Source organism: Lutra lutra, chromosome 8, assembly GCF_902655055.1.
Source record: "Lutra lutra chromosome 8, mLutLut1.2, whole genome shotgun sequence".
In the NCBI taxonomy this organism is placed as follows: domain Eukaryota; kingdom Metazoa; phylum Chordata; class Mammalia; order Carnivora; family Mustelidae; genus Lutra; species Lutra lutra.
The window spans coordinates 68,163,518-68,175,684 of NC_062285.1; the positions used below are offsets into that span (position 1 = coordinate 68,163,518).

Consider the following 12,167-nt stretch of genomic DNA (forward strand, 5'->3'; position numbering starts at 1 on the left):
ACAGCCGGGGATGCCAGTCAGATGGTCCTATTTTAATATTGTCCAGTATTTGTTCCTAGACGATTGTTAACTCTTGGTGTGGAAATTGACAACGAAGCCTGGATAGAGAGAGCCAGACTTCCCAATTGCAACTTCCATCTTGATGTTTACACTGTGGTTCAGTGTTGTGTTAAAGGGAGTGACCTGGATCCTAGACTTTGTGTAGTGATCTGAATGTCTTAGGAGATAAAATCATGGTGGAATTTCCATTTGTGCTGTCAGGAAAAAACAAAAGCCATCGGTCTGTTTCCTTGTTTAGGCCACTGAAACATGTCGGGACACATCTGGTAAAGTTTCAGCTTCTTTGGAGAAGGGGAACTAAGACACAGTGTGATGCTGATATCGGTCTCTGCAGGATCCATTGGTCCTGACAAAGACATGGTTATAGCTGTTTGCATTACTGAAGGCGAGTGTGACCAAAGTCAGCTCTAGCTGTCCCTTCACTATGGTAGGGAAAACAATAGGAGTCTCAGGAGGAGTGACTCGAGAGTTCTGTAATTTGACCTACTTTTTAAATATTGGATGAATAGCACATAGATTCATTATATTTGTAAAGATAACTATACTTGTGTTAAGAACACCTTGTTCAGAGAAATCACACTGATATTTTTATTATGGTTAAAGAAGAGTTTGTTTTTCCATAAGGAAGCTATATGGCACTAAAAAAGTTTCATGAATCTGTTAAACTACCTAAACGTTTTATTTCTTCATTGAGTTGAGAAGAATTTGACACATGAATTGACAGTTTTCTGAGGATACAGCCTGATGCTCTGATAATTCTAGGGATGGTTACGTGGTGTCAGTTGTATCACATTTCTATTTTTAAAGAAAATCTCTGAATTGAAGTTTAAGTACTTGTGAGTTACAGGTATATTATAGTACTACATTTGAGTGATGTTAGTTTTTAGTGGTTACCATAGAAAACTTCGAAGTGTACTTCATGCTTCAAAATACAAATGTGAAACAAAACCAAACATGTTCTCAATTCTGTCATGTCTCCGTGTTATTCTTTGTAAGATTTTTTATTTCAAAGTGTTATAATTACTACAATTTTATTACTTTCTTTTCTCTCTCTCTCTCTTTTAGTTGGCACTTGGCAATGTAATAAGTGCATTGGGAGATAAGAGCAAGAGGGCCACCCATGTCCCCTATAGAGATTCTAAGCTGACAAGACTGTTACAGGATTCCCTTGGGGGTAATAGGTATGCATAAGTGATTATCCTCCATATTCCTGAATTTCACTTAATTAATTTTAAAGTAAATTTGTAAAGTGATTTATAAGAACTGTTTTTATTATAAAGCCAATTAATTGAATGAGGAAAAATGATTTTTAAGTACCTAAAAAGTGTGAGTCCTTTTGTATGTGATTATGTCACAAAATCCTTAATAACATCCCCTACATAGGTGTTATGTTGTTATTTTACAGATAAGGAAATTGAAATCCAGCTCTCTGGATAATAAATAAATTAATTATGATATAATAATATTATAATATATTATATATATAATATAATAAATAAATTACTTAACCTCTTTAAGTAATTTATTCAAAGTCACTTAGCTTGTAAGTGAATTTCATAGCATGTACTTTTTCTACTATATCATAATTTCTGCTTTGAGTGCTTAGCACATGGCAGATGCCTAATAAAATTCTGTTGAAAAATAAATGCTGTCTTCTAAGTAATTACAAAGTAACTAAATATTGATACTTTTTTACAAAGTCTCCTAATTTTTTTTTTTTAAGATTTTTATTTATTTATTTGAGACAGAGAGTGAGCGTGTGTGCATGCATGGGTAGGGGCAGGAAGGGGCAGAGGGAGAGGGAGAAGCAGGCTCCCTGCTGAGTAAGGAGCCTGATGAGGGGCTCTATCCCAGGACCCTGGCATCATGACCTCAGCTAAAGGCAGATGCTTAACCAACTGAGCCACCCAGGTACCCCAAAGTCTTCTAAAATTTAACATTTTTTCATGTGGAAATACTTTTTTTTTAAAAATGTCAATTGTATGAAATACAGGATGTTTGCTGTTTATTAACTTTGCCAATATCACTAATATTCCTCTTTTTCCATACTTTGCATCATTCTGATATATTTCATCAGCTAAACTCATTCTTTTGGTAATAAATTCCTTTTGGTAAACATCAGTATGTTGGTTTTACAAGTGGAAATATTTGTGGCATTTAAATTCAATCAATGTAATGGAACAAGTTACAGACAATTACAGTGAATCTAATTTACACTGTTTTCAAAGGTCTGACGCATTTATTGGAAAGTTTATTAGATGCTATAAAATGATCTGATAATTACACTTACAGATTTCCTTTTTGAGCAACTATAATTTGAAGAATTTTGATAATTTTGATAATATTAATCTGGGTCTTAGTATAATGAGACCAATTTTTTTTAAGCCAAATATAAATTTTTCAAGTTCGCTGAATTGTAGTCCTTTCCTATATTTATTTCTTAACTATAAAATAAAGCAGAGATGATAAATGTCCTCCCCTTACAAGTTTTAATACTTTTGAGTACTTTAATGCTTCTGAAAGTTTTCTTGCCTTATAAACAGTCTAAGATATTTGCACTGTTGGTCTTGAATTCCTCTGGAGTTTCAGATTGGCTACAGCTAAATACAGAGAGGCTATAGTCTCAGGTGTTCCTCACCTATTTCCTTACTGAGCAGTAGCTCTTCAGCAGAAAAAACCTTTTCTAATCTCATCCTAAAATGAGATTAGAGCCTGAGCAGAGAACCTGATGTGGGGCTTGATCCCAGGACTCTGAGATAATAACCTAAGCTGAAGTACTGACTGAACCACCCAGGTACCTCTTCATGAATTAATTTTAATTTTCTGACCTCTAATAAGTAAATATTATGTATATGTGACACAAATCACAATTACTAATAATCTACTAGATTCCAATATTGTGTTACACAAAGTGTATTGATGCATAAAACGATGATCCTTATTCTCTAGGAGTTTAGGGTCTAAGAGTTGGGGTCTATAAAATTTTAATATAATAATATAAAAATAAAGAATCAACAAAAAAGAGATACACAAAGGATTTGAGGAAAAGAAAGAAAGTAGGCAAATTGATGGTTGAATTCTTGGACTAGATGATACCTGTGTTGAATTTTGACTAATACTGTGTGGAAATACAGATGAATAAGCATTATTAAGAGATGAAGATGGATGGAATGGGACTCCTTTTAAAAGGGTTACTATGAGTGCTGTGTTGAGATTACTGGGGGAAGGTGGCAGTGGAAGCAGACGAGGAGGCTACAGATCAGAATTGATAGGCATGAATTTTCTACCAGGGTGGATAAATTAGCTCCTTAATTGTAGTTCCTATATATTTTCCAGTTAGTGTTTAAGTGCTACTTAAAATCGTCATGTCTGTTTCATTGACAGACAGAATAGCTGGGCATACTAAGCATTTCACTATCCTGTTCTTTGGTTGGCAGAACAATTCATCAGGACAATAAAGTACTGTTTTCCATTTTTTTTTTTCTTGTGTAATCTGGCCAAAAACTTAGGAACTTTGACCACTCACTCACAAATGAGGTTATATGTTGTAAAACGTGTATTTACTAAATATTCTTCTTGTTCAGATGATAGGATTTGTTTAAATTTCTTTGCTGACATAAAAAGTCAGGATACAAGTGGGGCACTTGGATGACTCATTTGGTTAAGCATCAGCCTTCTGCTCATGTCATGATCCCAGGATCCTGGGATTGAGCCTATCAGGCTCCTTGCTTGGCAGACAGTCTGCTTCTCCCTTTTCCACTGCCTGCCACTCCCCCTGCTTGTACTCTCTCTCTCTGTGTCAAACAAATAAAATCTTAAAAAAAAAAAAAAATCAGGATACAAGTAATTAAATAAAAAGAAAAAAACCCTAAAATCCTGAAATATTAAGGAGATATGAAAAATGATTTTTGAATACAATTTGTCATTATTATGGATAGATTAAATTTTAGAATTGTTTGCATTGCTTCAGAAATATTTTGTAGAGGTGAGAAGAGAGCACCTGTGCTTTCTCAAAATATTGTGGGTAAAAGAAGGATAACATAATTTCATTTTCCCCAATTTCACCTACGTAGAAATCTTTTTCCTTCAGAGAGTCTCAAAGCATGGAGACTTTTAAATTTGCTTTTATTTTTAAGTTAGTGGTATCGGTCTTTTAGTAATTTGAAGATAAGATACTATTTAAAAGGCAGGATATTAAAAATGCTTATTTCAGTGTTTTACTTGCTTTTTCCTGTGAACCTAATTATGCTTTTTAACTTTCAGCCAAACAATCATGATAGCATGTGTTAGCCCTTCAGACAGAGATTTTATGGAAACCTTAAATACCCTGAAATATGCCAATCGAGCTAGAAATATCAAGAACAAGGTGATGGTCAATCAGGACAGAGCTAGTCAGCAAATCAATGCACTTCGTAGTGAGATCACACGGCTTCAGATGGAGCTCATGGAATACAAAACAGTGAGTGAATCGGTTTGACTTTGCATTTTGTGGTGCATCTTGTGAAGACAGTGATGTCTTGTTGTAATAGCTTAGACATATGTGTCTCCAGAGTCTCTCATCTGTCAAAATAGTAGCTTCCTTCCTTTTGGAGATAGAATTCTCTAGTTTTCCTTGTGGGTAACCTTGAATATTGTTCAGTCTATCCACCTGACCAACCTCTTGTTTCAAAAGCCTTCCTTAGTCCCTTTCTTTAGTGACAAATGCACAGAGGGATGTAGTAGAGGGAAGAAGATCTCTTTTGCCTTGAGGCTACTAAAACAAAAGTGCTCTTTGTTGTAGATGTGTTGTATCCTTAAACAAAACTCTTGTATATTTAAGGCCCTTTAACAAATACGGAAATATTTTCCTTTCCTAGGGTAAAAGAATAATTGACGAGGAGGGTGTGGAAAGCATCAATGACATGTTTCATGAGAATGCTATGCTACAGACTGAAAATAATAACCTGCGTGTAAGAATTAAAGCTATGCAAGAGACAGTTGATGCATTGAGGACCAGAATCACACAGCTTGTTAGTGATCAGGCCAACCAGGTTCTTGCCAGAGCAGGTATGTCTGTGAGGTGGGATGAGTGAGGGATTAACTCCTGGAGGGCAGGAAACATTCTTTGTGGTCATTAATTACCTGGAATATTTCAAGTAGAAATATCAGTCTGTGTATATACAGTCTGTGATTTTAAGTTAAATACTTAATTTATAAATAATATGTTCTTAAAGAAATAAAATGTGCCCTTTGCTTCGGTAATATTATTTTATTGTCTGCTTATATAACTAAGGGTAGGAAATCTGCTGTATGACTTGTGTTTTAAAACATTATTGTTTTATTTCCATAATTTTTGTTCTCTGATTCTGTCTTGTTGAAGTTTTAATTTAAAGAAAATTCTTAATTTCATATTTTGTCTTGCAGGTGAAGGGAATGAGGAGATCAGCAATATGATTCATAGTTATATCAAAGAAATCGAAGATCTCAGGTGCAATTCATGTTCTTTAATATGTAATGCACGTGTTTTGGGTTTTGTATATAGCGATACTGCTGTTTGTTGAGTTTATTGTTAGTAACTATTCTTGGTGATATTTTAGTCCTTTGGTGAGGTTTACTCTAGGGGAATAGGTACTTGCCTTTCTCATAATGTCACATTCCAAACTACTTTTCTCCCTTCTCTTCCTATTTTATCTTCCTATATTATCCTCCTGCCCTAGTTACTATACCGCTCATTGGGAGCTTACCAAACCTGGAAGTACAGGACCAGCATAACTGATATCTATGAGGTTACTTTTGTGCCTTCCCTCCCTGTGCCTCTATCTCCACCATCTGAGAATGGTCAACATCAATAAGTCATTTCTAATTTTTTTTTTTTAAAGATTTAGTTAATACTTTGGAGGAGAAGGGCAAAGGGAAAGGGAGAGAGAGAATCTCAAGCAGACCTTTCTACTGAGTGGGTAGCCCCATGAGGAGTTTGATCTCATGACCTTGAGATCATCACCTAAGCCAAAATCAAGAGTTGGACACAACCAACTGGGCAATCCAGACACCGCAAATCCTTTCTTATTTTTAAAATGTCGCATTACTCCTGTTCATTTCTACTTCTCTAGCTGTTCTTTATGTGTGACTCACTGCATCTCTAACAGTTTTCCTTCCATATTCACATACAACATACTACAAATGCTCACCGTATGCCAAACACTGTGCTGTGGACTCAGCAGGTATGACATAAGGAGTTCTCAGTCCAGGTTGGGTGACTTACATGTATTCACAGGTAGGAAATGGAATGACAAAATTTATATAAAAGAACACCCACACCTGGTATAGGAATGTGGAGGAGACCACTGGGCCCAGACTGGGGTAACACAAATTAGAAAGCAGGTCAGGGACAGAATTCATTTCTGTATTTTCAGGTTCTGTGGTCTGCCCTGATGGCTGAGCTACTTTCTCTTGAAGTAGCTATAGTCAGTTCCATGGGGAGCATCCTGAGTAGCTCAGATCTCATTTTTGCTACCCGTTTGCAGAAAATAACCAACTGGGAGATCGTCTTTCATAGCCACCCCAACACTTCTCCATCTTGTATTTGTGCTTTTCCTTTCTCCTTTGAGCTGTTTTAGAGATCCCTGGAGATGACTATTGTTTCCATTATTTCTGCTTCCACAAGGCACACTGGTTCCCTTAAATGTTTCAAGAAGTGAAAACAAATAAGACATTTGGATAGAGTTACTCAAATACCTGTTACCTTTTTTTGTGTATATGTAAGCTTTGCCTTTTTGGTGGAGACTTCTGGGACATGGGGTCCTGGTTCTGGTCAGCAGCCAATCGGGACTTAACAGTTTCTATCCTATGTTGGCAGTGGTCTTTCCTATCTGCTGCCAAACACTGATTATCTGACCTTACTGCATAGATCCTAATTACCATTCCTTAAGACATAACTGGTATATATATTTTTGAATTCTTAAAGGTTGTCTTCCTCCTCCTGGACTGCTTCTCTTTATCTCTTTTATTTCTTTGGCACTAGACAATTTTTTTTTAAAGATTTTATTTATTTATTTGACAGAGATCACGAGCAGGCAGAGAGGCAGGCAGAGAGAGGGGGGGAAGCAGGCTCCCCGCTGAGCACAGAGCCCTATGTGGGGCTCGATTCCAGGACCCTGAGATCATGACCTGAGCCGAAGGCAGAGGCTTAACCCACTGAGCCACTCAGGCACCCTGGCACTAGTCAATTTTTAAGGCTCATTCTAAATTCTGGTTCTTATGCTTTATTTCTTCTCTTCTAAGACCATATCTAAGCCAGCCTGACCTCACTATAAGACAAATGGCTTGGCTAGTGTCATTATTTTCTACAAAACAGAATCATTTTTACTCCTTATGATGGCTAAACAGAACATCTAATATCTTTCTTTTTCAAGTTCTTGATCTAATACCATTCTTTAATCCATTTAGAAAATAGAGGTGACTCTTGGGCCCTGAGTTCAATCAGTGATCAAATCTTCCTTGGTGTAAATTAACGGTGTGTTATACTTGTCGAAAACTTCTTTGATGGTTCTTTCGTTAGGTGTGCTGACTTCTGAGGGTAGTGTTCCAGAATCTCAAGACTGTAATTTACAATATAAAAATAATGTATATATGGAATGAGCGTAAATGAGCTTTGAATTTAAATTGGATTACCTCGATTGAAATTAAATTTTCTACTTATTAATAAGTGTGTGACCTTGGGCAAGATTCTTAACATCTCTGAGCTTTAGTTTGTTCATGTCTAAGAATGAGGTAATACCTGATAGTCTCAAGGAGTTATTATGGGGCTCAATGAAAGAATAAGATGTCACAGCCTAATGTGGTATTTATTAGGTCCACGTTCTCATATAGTTTTTTTCTTTACTAAATCCTACTCCAATCCATACATCTATCAAAACTCCATCTTTGGAAGGCATTTATTTGTAGCTCTTTTAACATAATGCACATTTATATTGATTTATTGCCACTTGGGAATGTTTAAACTTGAGTTTTATTCTAATTGTAAAATAGTACTAGTTTCCTTTTAATAAATCTGCATAACCCATTAGTTGTTGTAAAATAATAGTGGACACTAATTAGTTAATTAATTCTTGTTTTTTTAGGTGCAGCTTAAAATTTTTATAGAAATTTTTGAAAAGATAGGAAAGTATAAAAAACTAAAGTCATCCATATTGCTGCTATTGCTAGAACCAATGTTAATATTTTAATATACGTCTTCAATGTTTTTTCAGTGCATACTTTAGCAATTGATATGGATATATATATTACTTTACTATCTTTTCTTTGAAATGTGACAAGATATTATGAGCATTTTTAAATGTTATTGTGTATTTTTCTAACATAATTTTTGCATGATTCCATGTGGCACTATCTCGTAGTTGTAACTATTTCATTTAACTAATCACTCACTGCTTGATAATTATATCATTTCCAACTTTTTGCAAGGAATAGTTATTATTCATTACATATATTATCAGTCTGGTGAATTTTAAATTTGTTATATCATTGATCCTCATAACAATCATAGTGAGATGTATATTTTCATCTCATTCTACTGAGGAAAGAGTAGAGGCTTGTAAAGACTAATAACCCAAGATCAAGTGAGTGACAGAGCTACGATGCAAGCCTTCAGTCTGCTCCTTCCCAGGGAAGTCTGTATTCTTCCCCTAATGACTCACTGGTTGGTCTCCTGTTAAATGAAATGCAGGCGGCAGGGTGGGTTGGTGAGTGGGAAGAGAAAGAGAGCGTTGTTATCAAAAAAGCCCCAAAAGCAATTTCTGCTAATGTATCTTCAGCTTTGTGGAGCTGATCCCTAAAGGTTTCAGCTTTTATCAGCACCAGCATTGAAGAATATTGAATATACCCCTTACGAAATTCAAACTTAAATCAGGTAATAAAAAAAAGAACTTATCTGGTTATTATATAAATGAACCAAAACAAAACAGGCCATTATTGATAGCTAATTTATTATAGTTTTGTTTATTCTTGTCATTCATTATTATGTACCCAGGCTATCTTGAAAATATAGAAAAATGTGAATTTTGACTTTGAGGGTTTTTAAAAAGATTTTATTTATGACAGAGAGAGAGATCACAAGTAGGCAGAGAAGCAGGCGGGGGTGAGGGGGGCAGGAAGCAGATTCCCCACTGAGCAGAGAGTCTGATGGGGGGTGGGGTGGGGGGGTGGGGGGTGGGGTGGGGGTTCCCTGATCCCAGGACCCTAAGGTCATGATGTGAGCTGAAGGCAGAGACTTAACCCACTAGACACCCAGGTGCCCCTGACTTTGAGTTTTTATAGTTAACCTGTGTTTTTATACTTAGGTTATGCTCTTGTTGAACAAAATGATAGCATTATATTCAGAAGTTTCTTTAAAATAATTTTGAAATCATTTAACCTGGAAGTTTGTACACAGCTACTTAAACATTTCAAATTATTCTAATTGTTATTCTGCTTACATATGATACCAGACATATAATAAAATAATTTCATTAAAGAGTGTATAAGACCCTGACTTGAAACATATATTCACTGACTTATGTGCACTGTTTCTAGCTGATTCCAACAGTGTCATAAGTAATTTTGGTAGTGAAAACAAAACAAACAGAGCTGACTGCATCTTCTCGAGCTTATAAGTTGCAAATTAATCTAGCATCTTTCTCTGAAATACTTAGACATATGGCAGGAGTTCTGTGCAAAATAGTTTTGAGACAGATCTAGTAAGGTAGTACTTTCTCCTTGGCCCTGTCTCAATCACCCTTCTGCCAAATTGACCTTGGAAATCTATTATATTGAAGTAGGTAATTGTGTTCTTGATGATTTTAAATCAAGTAGAAATAAAAGGACTAGCCTAGGGGACTCTGAATCTCTTTTTGTTTCAAGAGTCCCCTCTTTCAGAATCTCGTCATTCTATGTTTTTTGCACATTACTGACAGTACATACATTTTCCTCTTGTCATTATTAGGACTGCTTGAGCAAACAAAAGAATGTTTTCAATTATTAAACTCAGGTTTCCTTGGAGATACCATCTTTTCCCACGCCATGCTTGGGAGCCAGATGTCTTTTAGCCAGTTAGGGGCAAGTTTAACTAACTATTCCTTACAAAGATTTGGAAATGCTATTATAGCATGATGAATGAAGCACTGAAAGAAAGGGGACCATGCTGCTTGTAGATTTTAAGTTTAAATGATGGGTTTACAAAGCAACATCAGTAATGCCTACTGGCCAGAATGCAACTAATCTAATTACCCATTGGCACTTCTGAGCACTAAAAATGTGATTTCAAATTTATAATTATTTAATCAGAGAATTTTAAAAATCCTAAACATTAATGTTTATGAGCCTGTTTATTAAAAAAAAAAAAATCCTACCTTGTAGCAACATTGAGATACATTTTGAATAACCTTGTAGCATATGAAACAATATATTTAAAATGTTCCCTATTTATTGCTAGAGTAGTCAGACTGTAGAGACAGAAAGTATCATGGTGGTTGCTAGGAGCTGGGAGCAGAGGGAAATGAGTTCATATTTAATGGGTGCAGAATTTTAGTTGGAGAAAATGAAAAATTTCTGGAGGTGGACGGTGGCTGTGGTCGCACAATAGTCTAGATCCACTTTGTGGTGCCGAGTTAATATGCTTAAAATGGTTAGGGTGGTAAATTGTATGCTATAAATTATTTGCTATAGGGACGCCTGGGTGGCTCAGTTGGTTAAGCAGCTGCCTTCGGCTCAGGTCATGATCCCAGCGTCCTGGGATCAAGTCCCACATCGGGCTCCTTGCTCGTCAGGGAGCCTGCTTCTCCCTCTGCCTCTGCCTGCCATTCTGTCTGCCTGTGCTCGCTCTCTCTCCCTCTCTCTCTCTCTGACAGGTAAATAAATAAAATCTTTAAAAAAAAATTATTTGCTATAATAAAAAATGTTTTCTGTTTAAACATATTTTTATTCACTAGGGCAAAATTATTAGAAAGTGAAGCAGTGAATGAGAACCTTCGAAAAAACCTGACAAGAGCCACAGCAAGATCACCGTATTTCAGTGGATCATCAGCTTTCTCTCCTACTATACTGTCCTCAGACAAAGAGACCATTGAAATTATAGATCTAGCTAAGAAAGATTTAGAGAAGCTGAAAAGGAAAGAAAAGAAGAAGAAAAAAAGGTAGTGTTATGAAGTCACTGCTATATGAATCCTTGTTTTTCTTTCTTTGCAGGCTATCTTAATTTGCAATTATAGTGATTATACATAGTTTCACAGTATATTAATAAGGAAAATGTCATTTAAATTAGCTGAAAATTATAATGATATATGTTTACTGGTTTATCTCTACTAGTATATAAGAAAAATAAGTTAATTATAATAATATGGTAGTAGATTTATTTAGACTATGACAAGGTAAAATTAGTATTTGAAATTATTTTATTATTTTTCAAATAGCTGCTTTTGCATTCCACTCATCTTTTCTGCAAAGCTTGCTCTACCATTACAACTCACTGTTTTCATTTCTTTCCCATTTTCTAATGCAATTAAGTAGTCTCATGAATATAATCTGATTCCTGTCTAGATTAGTTTAACTAAAGGCTAAACTAATCCATCAGACTGTCATTTAATGTCATTTGGTCTCTTCAGTATTTTCTGCAGGGCTTCCAATTTGATTATGTCAGAGTTACTTATGTTATTTTAGGCTTTTTGAAACAACAAGGAGTTATTCAGCTTTTCACCACTGTTCTAGGCTTTCTTTTTCTTGCATCCTGATAATATCTTCTTCTAAAATCACCTGGGTGCCAAGAAGAAGAAAATAAAAATTTGACCACTTGTAATGTGTGAGTGGTTAAATATTCACAAATTCTTTACATGTCTACCTACTGATTCTGTGGTGCAGTCACAATAGTTACTAAATATATTTTGAACATGCCAGTCAAATTAATTTTAAGCGTTTTGGCTAGATATTCAAAAGGGGGCACAGCTATCAAATGGTTTGTTGCAAGAAGCTTGCTTTGTAGAATTATTATTGACATTTAGTCTACCTGCTGCTTTGCTCAGTTTATTTAGATGTTTATGTAGGCCACCAGGCATTTCTTCCTTGAACAGTCCAGTTGACTTAAGTAACTGGAGTTTTAA

The 12,167-nt window shown here is 35.5% G+C and overlaps 1 protein-coding gene across 17 annotated transcripts in view; it reads left to right on the plus strand.

Annotated features, from left to right (window-relative positions):
• KIF21A (kinesin family member 21A) overlaps positions 1 to 12,167 on the plus strand; it is a 151,459-nt gene that overhangs the window by 84,552 nt on the left and 54,740 nt on the right. For all 17 annotated transcript variants that reach the window (XM_047740896.1, XM_047740897.1, XM_047740903.1 and 14 more), the window contains exons 7-11: positions 1,126 to 1,241; positions 4,324 to 4,519; positions 4,917 to 5,106; positions 5,464 to 5,527; positions 11,004 to 11,207. In XM_047740896.1, the coding sequence (XP_047596852.1) occupies positions 1,126 to 1,241; positions 4,324 to 4,519; positions 4,917 to 5,106; positions 5,464 to 5,527; positions 11,004 to 11,207 (770 nt within the window). The remainder of the gene's footprint in view (positions 1 to 1,125; positions 1,242 to 4,323; positions 4,520 to 4,916; positions 5,107 to 5,463; positions 5,528 to 11,003; positions 11,208 to 12,167) is intronic.